The sequence below is a fragment of the Nipponia nippon genome, unplaced genomic scaffold (genome assembly GCF_047370975.1).
Source record: "Nipponia nippon isolate SJK-2023a ecotype South Korea unplaced genomic scaffold, ASM4737097v1 scaffold_31, whole genome shotgun sequence".
In the NCBI taxonomy this organism is placed as follows: domain Eukaryota; kingdom Metazoa; phylum Chordata; class Aves; order Pelecaniformes; family Threskiornithidae; genus Nipponia; species Nipponia nippon.
The window spans coordinates 3073323-3088586 of record NW_028262349.1 but is presented as its reverse complement, the minus strand read 5'-3'; the positions used below and the strand labels follow the sequence as shown (position 1 = coordinate 3088586).

Sequence of the window (15264 nt, the reverse complement as noted above, 5' to 3'; positions counted from 1 at the left end):
AATCTGCAAATCCAATCTCACCCAATACAGTCAAACTGCAATAAATAGCTTTTAACTCTCTGCAGACACTGCCAGAAACTGGGGTGTCCTTATAAGCCCCCAAAGCATCACCTGCAAGAAGCAAGGGAGTAGATAAATGCTGGTCACCATTTCTCATTTCTCTGTTGCTTTTCAATCAACAAAAAGCTCTTTTTACTGAGGAATGATTTTTTCAAACCTCTTACTCCCATCCCTGAGTCACAAACAGGTGTTTAGGCCCAGCTTGCCTTGAGGACTCTGCTAAATCAAGTCCCACTTCTCCCAGTTCACACTGGAGTGAAAGCCACGTGCTTTGTGTACGCCTCCATCGAACAGAAATCAGAGGGTTTTGCAGAAAGGGTGAAGCTAGTCCTTACGCTGCAGTGCTGAGCACTCTGCCCAGTAGGACATTTTGAGTGTTGTCCTCCTCCTTTCATGCTTTAGTGCTATGCTTTGGCTGCCTTTAAAATGGCAGAATGAAACCCTTATCCTCAGAAATCCCCGGCCATGGCTAGCCACGCAAAATAATACAAAATATGTCAAACAAACAAAACTAAAAGTAACAAACTGGAAAATAAAACACAAATCAAACCAGTAATTTAAAATAAAAAAAGCATCAGAAAGGAAATCATAATAATAAAATAATACTGATATAAAAGTGACTCCTTCCAGAACACTCCCAGTCTGTTTACCTACCTTCCACGCTTCAACTGCTAATTTATAAGACTTTCTTACGAGAGAACAAGAGAAACTGAGCTACGAGGCCAGACCAAGCTCCTGGTGGGTTTCTGCACATGACTGGCTTTTAAAAGGCCACCCTGCCCCACTGCTAGCTCGCCCGACTGAGCTACTCCCCCGCTGCCAGCCGAACCCTAGCCACTGCAGTAATGGCAATTTTGGACCCTGATCTGTTCCCTTTTGCTAAGCTACCTGTACAGAGAGCGGAGAGCAGGGCGGCAGATTCCCTCTGACGGACCCCCTTCCCCCTACAGCTCTCTCCATCTGCTGTGATCGATGCAGCACCAACATCTCCAGACCAGAGGTGCACTGCTCCTTCCCACACCCCAGAAGCAACTCAATTCCTTTTCAGGGTATGAAGAGAAAGACTCAACCCTCTTCCAGTGCCTGCCATGCTGCTGTTCGCTTCTTTTTTCTCCCCATCAGGGGCTGGTAGTGTTAAAAGCCACCTTTCCTGCTTAGCAGTCCAGCCAAAGCCACCACGGCTGAGAAACCCACTGCAGAGAGGGTCTGACCTGACCTACCCTTTCCATCCTGAAACTCATTATGAAAGCCCCAGTAAGCAGAGCCGGAGCTCCAGCTGGCACTTGGGTTCACTGTTTGCACTGGCAGCTGCTGCGCGTGGTCACGCTCGCTTGCTCACTCACCCTCTACGCTCCAGCACAGGGACCTACTGAGAGGCCCTGGAGTGAGGCTTCCTTTTGGGATGGTTTGCACTTTCTCTGGTCAAAAAGGCGGGGTGGGTGGGTGATGGGGGAGAAGGCCCAGATCCCACCCGGACCCCCTCCCCGTCACTCTCATCGACTACAGCACCTGGATGAAAACAGCCACCAAGTGCTGGCTGGCCATACTGGAGACGCATCTGGGGAGTTCATGGCACTGCGAGTTTCCTTCACAATCCAGCCCAACCTGCGTGACCCTGGAGACGTGCGTGTGGGGACAGCATCGAGAAGGCGGGAGCTGTATGCAGGAGGCAAAGTACTGCAGCCCAAACCGGAGGCTGTGAGCTCGCCTCTGACACAAGCCCCTTTGCTGGAAAGGGAGCTGCAGCACAGGCAAGAGCCCCCCTGGCCAGCAGATCATCATCTTTGTCTGCTGGTCTCTGTTTTTACCAGGCAGACAGGGCTTTGGGAACCCCTCCCCGCCCTCCCCCGGGCTCCAGGGCATACATGAGTGTGTGCAGATCCACACACGTGTGTGTGAGCCTGCAGCGACAGGGTGGACTGTATTTGTGAATCCGCTTGAGACCAGCCAGTACTCACCTGAACTGCATCTTTTACATGCTTTAAAGTTGACTGTCCAAGCCACAAGAATGACCCTTACTGATCTTGTACAATACAATGTTTTTTAACCCTTGAGGTACCATAGACTTTGTATAAGTTTCGTTCACTTCATATACTGTGAGGAAGGGGGAAGGGAAGGAGAGCAGAGCTAATGGGTGGGGGAAACATCCTTTCTTAGGAAGGAACAGAGGGTGAGAAAGCCCCGTTGTTCCTCTACACCTGCACATGCAGCCTCACAGCACCCACCCTGCCACCCCTGTCTGTTGACGCATGCTTTGCACTCTGAAATGTCTGAGTAGGAGAGTTGCCAGGGAGCCCTGGGAAGGTCATGGCTAGTCAGAAAGGGCAAACAGCTTCCTCCAACCATGAGATTCTATAATTTTTACAATCTACGTCTCTGGTACTTGAAGAGTTAAAACCCAGCTACTTCAAGAAGAAAAAGATACTTTACCTTTAGTTTAATGGATTTTACTTTGGTTATGATGCTCAGGAGGAGCCACCCTGACAGGGAGGTGGAGGGTGTTGTGCAGAAAGGTGTGCAATGCAGGGAGGGCTGCGGCATGCAGGCACATGCTTGCCAGCTGAGCTAGGAGGGGAAGAGCACCGAACGCCTCGGCAGGCTGCAGGAGGACGAAGGAGGCTTTGCCGTTGCAGAGACAAGATGCCATCGTGGTGTGAAACCGCCCAGCAAGAGACAGACAGACAGAGAGCAGGGAGCTGGTTTCATCGGGCTGTGAGAGCATGCAGGCAGGCAAGCAGACAGCAGAAGAGAAAAGAAAAAGGAGCCATGGAGCAGGCCAAGGAGCAGCTGAACGGAAAAGGAGCTGCAGAGGGAAGACACAAAAGCCTGTCCCGAGCCAGAAGGTCTGTGAGCCGAAGGATGTCACCCGGACCAGGGAGAATTGACTCGTTCCTCCAACAGCCAGCCAGGAAAAAATGTTTCACCGTGTTACAGGACACTGACAGCTCCCAGCTGATGTTCTTAAGAGCGTTAAATTAATGAAACTAGCCCTATGAAAGCTGAGCTACAGAGAAATAAACCAGGCCTCATTCTGGGCAGGTGCCAAGTTAGAAAAAGCCCCAAAGCCTTCCCCTTTCCCAGATCCCCTTCTTTTCACCCTTTAGGGAAAAATTTTCAGTCTCACTAAGCCCTACTGCCATCAGCGCCCACACCCCTCTTCCAGCCTGTTTTTATCAAACCAGAAAGCACAAATCCCAGACCCTCTTTTCCTCCCATCCCCATGAATCTCAAGGAGGGAAACCCCTTGGAAAACAGAAGCAGAGTGTAAGTTTGACACTTCTTTTTCAGGTCCTTTCAGTTCATCTTCCCCCACCCCGCAGTGATGCTCCCTCTGACAGTACCATACTGGGATCAGAACCAGCAGATCTGCAGCAGAGTCAGGAAAGGATTTTCTTTCAATATGTAGAGAGAGTAAGAAAAAAAAAAACAAAAGGAAAAAGGGGGAAAAACATTTGAAGGAAAGAAGAAAACAAAATATCTTTCAACAGACTGGAGGCCTGAGAAAGCCCCAGTTCGGAATTCTGTCTGTGCAGAAACAGACTCCCCTTTCCTCCCACTCCTGGGGGGAGAGAAAGAGAAGGAGAGAGACAGGGCAACGAGAGAGAGACAGCAGGACGTGACAATTAAAACGGAAAGATGGGGCAGGCGCCCAGCCGAGAGCCTGCTGCTCTCCCTTGTTAAGGACTCTGAGAGATGGGAGCAGGCGCTCTCTCTCCTCACACTGGTGACCAGAGCCATTTCTGAGTTAGTTCTGCTCCCGGCTACTCCAAACTGCAGCGGAGTGATTTAGTAGAGATGAGAGGAGACAGAAAACACAAAGAACAGCTGCCACAGCCACTCATGCAGTGAAAAAACACCTCATTTAAAAGCAAAGATCTGTGAAAAGCCCAGGTTGAAATATTGCCATCCAGGGTTATTGTCCCCAGGGCAACAGTGAAGGGAGACAATCCATTAAACTAAAACCAGCACATTTTGGTTGCATACGCTCCATCCTGGTGTCGTTAATATCTCCCCCACAGCCTCCACATGACTCCTCTCTCCCGCTTTGCTGGAGCCCAAATGGGACCATTCCCAGCGCTCACTGGGCCAGCAGGCCTTCCTCCCCACGGCTACGAAGCCGCTCATGGAAAAGAGCATGAGGACTGCTTTCCCAAAGGCTGGTGAAAACATTGGACTTTTGATTAATCACCTTCCCTTCTCCTCTTCCTCCCGATTCCCCCACCGTCTCCCTGCTCCATTGCTTGTGCCCCCCTTCCGGACAGCTGCTGCTCAGTTTCCGCTGGCGGACAGGCAAGCTGCTGCGCGACGGTGGGGTGCCGTCCTCCCTGAGCATGCTCAGCACCAAGGGCCAGCGTGGCCCATCAACAAGCTCTTTGCTGCTCCCCACCCCATCAAGTGGATGGTGCTCACTGGCCTCCCCTCGCCCCCCCAAAGCATGCACCAGCTCCGCTCTTCGTTCCCATCTCATCTGTCTGGGTCAGCAAAGGGAGAAGGCAGCAGGTCCCAGAGGTGCCCCCCGCCACTGCCCGCCTCCCTGCAGAGGAACCCCAGAGGTGTGAAACGCCGCAGCGCCGCGAACGTCCGCCCCACAGCTCCGTACCCCTGTGCCCACCATCTCTGGCTCCCTGACTGTCTTCCCCTCAGAGAAGGGTGGGAAAAGGAGAGACACCTACTAGACTGCAAGGTGCGCTCTCTGACCTCCGGGGTGAAGGCCCCCAGGCCCAGAGCCGAGCGGGCGGCCAGCCGGAAGACATACTCAGTGTTGGGCTTCAGGCCTTCCACAGTGAAGGAGGTCGTTGGGTCGAAGTTCTTCGGCACCTGAGATGGGCGAGGGGGGAAGAAAAAAAATAAAAACAAACAAAAAGGAGCAGAGGCGAACCCTGCCCAGAGAGAGACACCTGCCCTACTCCCCTCTCTCAGCCACCTTGGGGAACGGAGGGCCGGGATGCTCCTCGGGGCCCCAACCCTTTGCGCTGCTCCTCCTCTGGACTCACCTCCCTGCCGCGGTCTCCTTCCTTATAGAGGAGCTCATACTTCACTATGATCTCCTGGCGGGGAGGGCTCCACGACAACACGATGCTCGTCTCCGTCTTGGCTTCTGCTTGGAAGTTCATCGGCTGCCCAGGAACTGACAGAGAGAAGGAGCCAACAGGGCAGAGGAGGCAAGATGAGAGACAGGAGAAACCACATTAGCTTCGCTAATTAGAAGACTCCTACCTGTTTACTTCAAAGCCTGTGTGTGACGAGCATGTCAGCAGCAAAATGCCATGCTGCAGAGTGGGCAGGCCCTTCCTTTAAAGCAGTGGAGGGTTAAATACAACTGCAGGACTCGAGCAGATCCAGAGCTGCTGGAGATGGAAGAGTCCTACTGGATCATATGCCTCTTCCTTGGTAGTGCAGAATACAGCCCTTCCGACTAATCCCCAGTATTAAAAGATTCTGGAAGTGGGAAGCCCACGAGCAGCCCGTTGAGGATGCACGGTTTCCTCACCAGCACCCCACGCCATAAGCAGAGCACCCGAAAGCACGCTGGGTGACAACCTGTGATAAAACACCTTTTGTTCTTAGCTCAACACATCTGCTGTGACAATTAGGGCTTTGTTTTGCTCCCCTTTTAGAAAAAGGCAAAATAAGGCTCATTCCCTACTCATCCCTGAGAAGGTATTTTCTGGGTACTTTAAGAAGAATTAAGCTTCACCATTGCCTGGGCAGCGAGTGTTTTTAGGTCTATTAAAGACCTTTAGAAACTGGAAGCGATAAGATACTTCACTTTGAAACACAGCACAGCAGAAATGGATTCTCTTTGCATAATTGCTTGCCTCACCCATTCAAGCAACAACCTTTCTGAGAAAAAACAGATCAGAAATCATGCACCAGGCCCTCTGGCCCCAGCCACTGGACTGAGCTTCTTCCCAGAAAGTTACTTCTATTTTAACCGAATTGAATCAATAAAGAAAAAAATGCTCTGGTGACACGGCAGCCACAGCTGGATAATGCTATAAGCCAACACCTCTCCCTCCTGCAGCCCAGAGCATCCAAGGTTACAGACACAGTGCTCACCTCCTTGCTGCGTCTTAACCTGGATGGGGTCGGAAAGAGGCCCGTCTCCCACGGAGGTGAAGGCCAGGACCCGGACTGTGTAGGTTTCGTCCTCAAGAAGGCTGCCCACCGTGGTCAGGAGGCTGTCGTCCACATTGTGCTTCTGCCAGTTGCTGACGGGTTGATCAGGCTCCATGGTGTAATATACACGATAGCCACGGATCTGCCCGTTGGGCTCCACTGGTTCCTCCCACTGGATGATCATAGTGGTGCTGCTCAGCATTCGCCCCTGCACATTACGGGGGGCACTGGCAGGAGCTTGTTCCCCAGTGCGAGTGACCACTGACTCGCTGGGAGGCCCCTGCCCAATGCTGTTGACTGCAGAGACCCAGATCTCGTACTCAGAGTTGGGGCTGAGCCCCCCAATACTGTAGCGCGTGGTGGTGATGTCCTCCTTGATCTGATATGGTCCATCCTGGCTTTTAGACTTGTATTCAATGACATAGTAGGACACAGGGTCTGGGTTTCCAGAGTCCCAGGTGATGGTGATACTTGTTGCTGTCGTCTCTGTCACCACTGGCGTCCCAGGAGCCTTGGGGAGTGCTGAGAATCAGGAAGAACAGACATTTAAAAAAAAAACCACATATGCTGAAGTGGTGCCTAATTGGGCTAGTTAGGGCTGCAGGAGCCAGAGGCACAGTACCAATCACAGTGCGGCAGTTCAGTAAAGTGCTGCTGAAATATTATGAACCTAGTTATACACTCTATTATCCTTCTTAAACTGCTCCATCAAAAGGAAAGTGTTCAGCTAAACATCTGGAATCATTAGCACAGACTTCAGCTGCACATCCGCCGGCTCACAAGGCAGTAAGAAAAAGCAGTTTTGCAAGAGCTCCTTCCGAGCACGTAATCAGATCTTCTGAAACAGCGCTGGCAGCCCAGCTCCGGCACTGCTGAATCTCTCCATGTTTAGTGTGCAGGTAACGGTATGGCGAGGACTGCGCTCTCCAGAACTAGAAAACTATAAATACCTGGAGTGCTTCCTCTCAAGCCACAAACGTGTGTTAGTACTCATCTCCCCCGTCCCTCGTCCAGAAGACTTCCTTTGGAGCTTGCTGCAGGCTGCATGCTAAACGTTGGACACCTTTAACAGCCAGATTTATGCGTTTTCCTCACTACACACTTTAGACTCTTTCCAACCTCATCTTCCCTAGACTTGAGCACCTCTGAAGCTCTAACTTCTCCTTTTATCTGCTGACTGGGAAAGACTCCAGATGCTTACACGCAGGAACATAAGGGGCAATAGAATACAAATAAAATGACAAAAGACAGAAGGTACCAGCAGGGCAAGATTCCCCATCTGAGGAGACGGGATAGTTGGAAGCAGAAGCAATGTATCTCACACAGCAGCTTTTTAAACTGATAGTGTAAGACAGGGAAAAAGGGGAAGGAAGAAAATACTCAGGAAAATAAAGAGCACCTCAGTCCAGCCCCAGGCATGCTTCTGCTAGCACATGAGCCCACTCCCTGTGCAAAAGCTCAGGATGAGTGTCATGTCAAGATTCACTAGTCCCTACTCATTTCTAGTGTCAGACCTTCCTTAACTGGATGCACTGATACAACAGGACTGTTTTTCTTTAGCCCTCCCCTTCTCCAGAGTATTTCTCCTCCTCTCCCCCACCCGCCCGTATCCTTCCCCACCCCATCTCCCCCCAGATCCCTCCTGGGCAACGCCAGCACTCAGAGCAGACACCAGCTCATACAAAGAGCTCTACACTCACCCAACCACAGGGGCATCCCGCTTGGGTTTTAATACTCCCCTGCTGAGGACAGAATAGATTGAAGATTGCACCCGTGCTCCTCTTGGGAACTGCTAGCTGGAAGCTGGGGTTATTCCCCCTCTTGCTGAGGCAACAACGGCCACTAAGATGCTGGAACTAGGCTCTACTGCAAGGGCACACATGCCAGCGATCCTCAGGGTTTTGGCTGAATCTCTAACCTTGGGACAGGATGGCATGCAGGCTTCAAGCCATCCAAGGCTCCTTGCAAACTGCCCAGCCAGCCTCATATCCCAGGACGGAAACAAGCATGCAGGGGTTGGAATCAGAGTTTTCTTCATAACAAACACTCAGTTGTCCTAAAGCAAGGAAAGATCTCAAGCCACCAGCTTCCCCTTCGCTGTGGATTTCTTTGCGCGTGGGATCCCCAAAGACGCATGCACAGATCCCAGCACATGGCACTCGTGGTGCACAAGTTTGTCTTCCTGCTCATGCTCACGTACCTATGCATGTATGTACAGGCTTGTAACAACACGGACTTACACACATGCAGTCAGGCGCCCACATGCTCGTACAGCCACGGTGCTCCTTCTCCCATGCGCACACACACTCATGCACGATGACCTTTTTACATGCGTCATTGTGTCCCCACACTCCTCATGTGCAGCTCAGACAGTCACAGGCTCACCCCATGCAGACAGACAAAGACACAAGCAGAAACAGGTACCCACGCAGTCACACAGTGACATTCCCACTCATGCACCGGTGAAGGCTGACAGGCACGACCACATATCTACAAATGCTCACATGCATAAACATGACACGTGCCCACATTTGCTTTGCACACATGCGCAGACGCTCTGTTACGACCATGCACCCAGCACGTGCCTTGCACATATATACACCCATGCGGCAGCTCACACGCTCATGCGTGCACGCTCCTACAAACATGCACAGTCGGGGAACCCACGCACTCGCTCACGCAGGCGTGCTCACACTCTCTTACATTTCACCGTGATCTGAGCAACGGCTTCTATGACTCCCAGACTGGACATGGCCACACACGTGTAGTTGGCTGAGTCCTTGACATCCGTGAGCTCCAAGACATTACGGCCCACAGGCATGTCATCTTCAGGCGTCAGGTCCTCTGCTCCCTGCATCCACTTGACGTATGGCATGGGCGAACCCACAGCCACGCAGGTGATGTTGACGTTGCCACCGGGCATGATTTCATGGCTGACGGGTAAGATGGAGAAGCGAGGGGCCACACGGCGAACTGTGGACGAGATGCACAGAGGTAACAAACAAAACAAAACAAAACAAAACAAAACAAAACAAACAAAAAAAAGAAAGAAAGAAAAGAAAAAGAAGAAAAGGGAGAAAAAGAAAAAAGAGCAAAAGATAATTTAAATATAGATGGGGTTTGTCATCATTTATTTTCTTCCTTCATTAAAAACAAAACAAAAAACAAATAAATTAAAAAATCAAAAACCAAAAACCAAAAAAATTAAACTTCAAATAAATTTTTACTTCACAAACAATATATAGAATATAGACATAAAAGCGATATTTCATAGCAACAGGGTTCCATTGATCAAGATTAGACCCATCACAGCACAGATAAATACACAAAAATTTATTAGCAATTTCTCATCTTTACTGGCAAGAGCTGGCATGGCGAGCGTCGAAAAATCTCCTCCACAGGCGCTGGGGCCCCCAGCTCCCCGCTCCGCGCCCCGGGAAACCTGCTCCTCCCCTTTTCCAGTGGAGTCCGACTCCCACATCACCTTCTCCCACGGCAAAACGCAACAGCCCCTCCGCCACCACGGCCCGGAACGGTCCAGGCGCCTCCTTCGTCTCCGGAGAGGGGCCCTCTCCCACCGGCCACCCTGTGCCTGAGGGATGCTGCCGAGGTGGGGTGGTGGCAAGGAGAAGGCTGGGATGGAGACGGAAACTTCTCAAGATTTTGCCTTGTTGGACCCAGAGAATCCAACAAAGAGAGAAGTATCGCATCCCCAAATGCCAGAGAGACACCACTTTAAAAGTAAAGAGGCAAAAATACAGAAAAGGGAGGAGAGGGAGTCCCCGGAGCGGGACAGAATTTGGCTAGTGTCTGCGTGTGAGAACCGTCCAGGGGGAGGCCGTCCCCCTGGAGCGAGAAGGAGTGTGGAAAAGATGAGAAACTCTAATGAAATTTTTGTGGTTTTCGGGTATAGAAACCCTAACGAAGCCTCTTTAAGATCTGACACGGTTCCATCGATAGATGCAGCTCTCAGAGTCACAAACATCATGCAAAATAGGTAAAAAAGAGAGAGAAAAAGATAGAAAGAGAGAGGAAAATGCAGAGAAATATAATTTATGGGCGGCTAGCAAATGCCCACATGGATACTGAATAGAAAGAGAGCGACAGAGAAAGGAAGGAAGACAAGGAGAAGGAGAACAAGGAGGGGAAGGGAGAAAGAAGAGAGAGAAAGAGAGGGAGGGGAGGGGGAAACCCACTTTAATGCTGCATACTTTTTCTAGCTGATGTGACCCAATGTGGTGGCTCACATTGTCACATCTCAGCCCTGGCGGAATAATAAATAGAATAGAATTAATAAGAAAAACAAGGTAATGAAACTTTAACGTTGAGAAAACAGTGACATGTTCTGTGCATCTCCTTAGCAGAGAGGTGGATGCAGCTTCCAGACCTTACACAATAAGAACATGGACGCAAAGGGGAGGGTGTGGTTTCCTTGGCTCCATTTTCTGAACTAACTGGGCTGGCTGGGTAGCTGAGGTGGGTGCTCGTCCTTAGGGGTGAAAGCAGGAGAACAGACCAAGGAGAAAGGCAAGTGGGTCAGAGGGGCCCTAGGGAGGGAGCTGAGGGCAAGGTCCCATCCCGCAAGCAAAGACAAAAGGATACAGACCCCGAGAAGTTGCAGGCACAGCAGCAGCCTAAGGAGAAAAGGAGCGCAGGATTCCTCCAGCTTCAGAGACAGGTCGGGTGAGCGAGGGGGCAGGAGAGTTAGGAGTGCTGGGGGCCTGAAAAGTATCTGTCCCTGCTGGGCCATTCCCAGGTAACCTCTCTGAACAACCTCTCTAAAAAACCAGTGGCAAGTGTATCCATGCAGAAGCAGTGCAAAGGACATCGGAGCTTAGCCTGCCATCGCTCTTCCCAAGTCCTAGTGCCTTCAGATGTCCCCCAAACTGATGTCTTGGGTTTTTCTAGTATTTATCTTCCAGGCCATTTTCCTGGCTGCCACCCAACATTATGGATCTTTTCAGATGGGAAGGGCGCTGCCAGGAGAGGTGGTGGCTGTTTTCCATTTAGTGGGGCTTTGTTGATCAAAAGCCAATTATAGCCCCTGCCTCCTCCTGCAAGCTGACAAGATGTCTTCACAGAAAGGTGTGCTCTTCCCATCACGCTATCAGATCCTTTTCTGCACGGCTACCAGTACCCAGGAACCAGTACTGAGAGGCAAGGAAGAGAAGACTTCCAGATTTGCAGCATTAGCAGCTCAGAGATGCCAGAGAATTCCTGCATGCATGGATTTGCGAAGAGAACAGATAGCATGCCCTCACCTCCAATGCAGCTGGGGAAAGCCCTGGAGCGTGGAGGGAGAGACTGCAAACTCACCTGGACGCTAACACTAGAAGATGACTTTCTGCTTAGAGAAAGGCGTAAGGAGAGTACCAAGGTATCTGCACATCCTCAGGCACCAGCGCTGGCTCAAGAGAGCAGGCAACATGCTCCTTGCTCCCTCCTGTCACACCGCTATGGCAGATTTTTAGCCCTAGACATGAGGGTACGTCCCTGTTGCCTACTCTGTCCTTCTTTCCACTGTCTGCTCCAGGAGGTACCGCATTTCAGAAAATGGAGCCATGGGAAGACCACACCAGTCACAATCTGAGACAAGATGGAGAGAACTTGAAAAGAAACAAGTGGGGTCAACATGCAGACAGATCTGGGGTGGGGATGACTCTTTTGAGGAGGGGCTGATATGTAACCTTCTGGAGAGGGGAGGCAAGGTGGGAAGAGGTGAGGAGAAATGGGGAGACATATGCCGGACAAGGCCCGGTCAGCAAACAGCATCAACAGCAACAAACAACGGCAGGTGGGATGCAAACACCGAGTTGTCATGGAAACAGAACAAGACAATTAATTCAAACTGAGGCTAATCACAAAGAAATAAAACTGAACCAAAAGAGAAAGGAAAAAAAACAAAAAAAAAAAAAAGAAAAAGGAAGAACAACCCAGAATTTAATAACTGAAAAGCATTATTTGATGTACGGTGGAGTGCTGAGAATCGGAGTCTGAAGGGACCAGACTGCTGCTGTCTGCATGGTGCTGGGCAGGGCAGGGCTGAGATCCACTCACACAACACAAGCCCAGGGCGCCGGGGCCGTGCAGAGCACGCTCACCAGCAGCTGCCGAGCGCTTCTCCCCACCCTCCTCGCAGCACCCAGGGGCTTAGGTCAGCTTCGTGGGGTCTCAGGGCAGCGTTACTTTGGGGCTGTTTTAACGGCATTTGTCACGGTTAACTAATGGGAAGCAACCAGCACATCTGGGTGCCAGCCCAAGACAATGCGCATTCTGCGAAAAGGGAGAATTTGGATTAGGGTTAGCGGCCCACTAATGCAAGACCAAAACAGGCAGCGGCACTTCTGTTGTGCATCCTGGTTTAAAAAAAGCTACGCGGTCCTGTGCGCGCACAAATATACAAACATCCACACACCAGTCTAGGATGTGACAATAACTCCAGCGTTCGATGCTGGAGACCTCAGAGAGTCCCTACATACATCCCTGCTGTGGCTCAGGGCTGTGACAGCCGCATTACTGCTACAGGAAAACACTTGTAGGGCTCGTCTCTGGATACCAAGAACCATCATGCTGCTGTTTATTTTAATTGCTCTACCACTCTGATTTGGCTGTTGACATGAGATTTCTCAAGCTGAGAATCTCTGGGTCAGCGTTTAGGCAGGGCCTGGGAGGAGGAGAGCGGTGGCGGGAAGAAAGCTTGAAGTGCAGCTAGAGGTTGAATCAAGAACAATTTCAGCTCTGGATCCAGCTGGGTTTCACACAGAGCAGCTGAAAGAGTGAAATTTTACACGGAAAAAATGCAGTGAAGAGATTCCTTCCATTTTGCTATCCAACACATTCAAAGGACCAGAAAGAAAGGAATAACTGCCCTCTCTGGAAAGGAAAAGTTGGGATGGGGCAGTCAGGTCTCTACTTTATCGACACTTATCTAATACTTTTACCAATTTCTGGTTTCAAGAAGCGCCTTCCCTGAGTTTCAGGGATGTTTGGTTTCCATGACAGACCTGTTTTACGAAGCCAACCTCGCATGCATACACGTATGTGCATGCTCCATGTGCATGTGCAACATCTCCCGATATACACACACAAGCAGGCACACACAAACACACATTTTCCATGGCCAAAAAACTCTCAGGAGCTTTTTTCAAACAAGGATACAGCTTGTTACTGATAGAACCAGATTTTAGAACTGGAGCTGGACATTTGGGATGCAAGTCAAATTATTTCAATGCAAAGAAGCCATTTCTGAGACACAGAAAGATTTCTTAAGTGCAGTTAGTTATGAGTCTGTTTAATATTGTCTGTTGGATAAGTATTTCACGCAGGCAAATCTGCACCCCAAATTCTGCTCAACATAGCCTTCATTAGAAATGGAACAGATCCATAACTTTTCCCACCCTTGTAAAGCCAATTGGTTTTGTTGCTGCTCACGGATGCAGTCCTTAACCCGGTTTGTGTTCTGTGAGTGGCACTGTCGGTGCGTTATTCTTTCCAGCGAGAAGGTACCAATCAACGTCGCTAAGGTTCCCCACCACCACCACTCAGATAAAAAGAGAGCTGGGGTCCACAAGGTGAGAGACGTTTTTGAAAGGGACAGATTTACAGACCTGATCGGAAGAGACACTGGGAGATCCAGGGTTGACTTTTGCAACACCAGAATCCATCCTTAAAATGTGTTCCCAGGACGCTGCTAGTGAGAGAAATCTGAGGACCAACCGACCAGTTTGTGCTGAGGAAACCCACCGGTTCCACTTTTTAAGCCCCTTCCAGATTAGCTCAGGGAGAACAATGTTGGAGGAGGAGTGAGGTGGGGAAAGGAGAACGTACTAGACAAGAACCCGTCACTTCAAACCCCGATTCACATTAAACCAACTAAAAGATAAACATATTTTATATTTTAAAGAAGAAATTAATTGAAAAAGGAAACAAAAGAAAGTGAAGTGACTGGTTGAAAGCACCAAACAAAACCAAATGGTATTAAACATTTTGACACTCAGCAAGCTGCTGCTCCAAATGAGGTGAGAAGGCGGACATTATTGGCCATTTTGGTGAGACAGGAGTCATTCCGTCTTGCTCCAAAATGAGGAGGGGTAGGGGAAAGGGTGCCAAAATAATGTGCAGCCTCTACATTATTAGTGAAGCTTAGATTACACCTGTCCTCCCCTCCCAAAAGGTGGTCCGTCCCTGCCCCTGTGCTGTCCGTGCAGCCGCCTCTGCCTTCTCCCTCTCCCATTCCAATTGCAAGTTCATTCCGCTGGGGCGAGACGCTGTTCGGGTTTGGATTTCCGACCTCCGTCCCTCCAGAGGACGAGATACTTCCCTCCTTGTGCCCATCTCCTTCCTAATTTCCTTCACGGTAAATGAAAATAAATAAGTAAATAGGTAGATAAATAAAGAATGAGACCAAGGCTTGGATTTGGTCTGGAGGAAATCCATTACCTTCCCCATCATTGTTACTTTTCCACTTAAAAAAACACATTAGTTGAGTGACAGGCTGGCTGAACATCTCTGGTCTTTTGTAATTCTTTTTTTTTCTGTTGCTTTTTACAGGATTGAATATAAAATAATCTGCACCCAATTGTTTTTCAAGCAGCTCTGTAGCATTAAACACAGACTTTACTATTTTATTTTTGTTATTTTAATTTGACAAGGTGTAATCTAATTTTTTCCCCTAAAACAAAGAGAACAGCGATGCAAAAGGTGTAAGAGACACAGGCAGGCAGAGATTTCGAGATCAGTACAGCACAGTGTTCCTGCAAAGTGCCCTCTATAGAGAGATATACATATATATATATATATACACATATATATACAGTTTTGATTTTTTGTTTGTTTGGGTTTTTTTTGGGGGGGTGGCTTTTTGTATCCATTTCCTGATACCCTTGAGAAATCCTTCTGCAGCAACACAGCAAAGTTGCTTGTTTGCTTTGTTTGGTTTTGAACTAGAATTTCAGAGCTGAGGACACCCCAAACGCAGACAGGGCGCTCCCCCACCCACGAAGCCCTACCGTTAACGCTTACAAGCCGTCACAGAGCTCCCCCTCCCCGACGCCAGCGCCTGGCAAACGGCACTACAGGGGCAGC

The 15264-nt window shown here is 49.8% G+C and overlaps 1 protein-coding gene across 12 annotated transcripts in view; it reads right to left on the bottom strand.

Moving 5' to 3' along the window:
- PTPRS (protein tyrosine phosphatase receptor type S) overlaps window positions 1–15264 on the bottom strand; it is a 163325-nt gene that overhangs the window by 38940 nt on the left and 109121 nt on the right. For all 12 annotated transcript variants that reach the window (XM_087768953.1, XM_087768959.1, XM_087768955.1 and 9 more), the window contains exons 7-10: window positions 8884–9153; window positions 6121–6702; window positions 5055–5188; window positions 4734–4878 (exon numbers count right to left, since the gene is read on the bottom strand). In XM_087768953.1, the coding sequence (XP_087625079.1) occupies window positions 4734–4878; window positions 5055–5188; window positions 6121–6702; window positions 8884–9153 (1131 nt within the window). The remainder of the gene's footprint in view (window positions 1–4733; window positions 4879–5054; window positions 5189–6120; window positions 6703–8883; window positions 9154–15264) is intronic.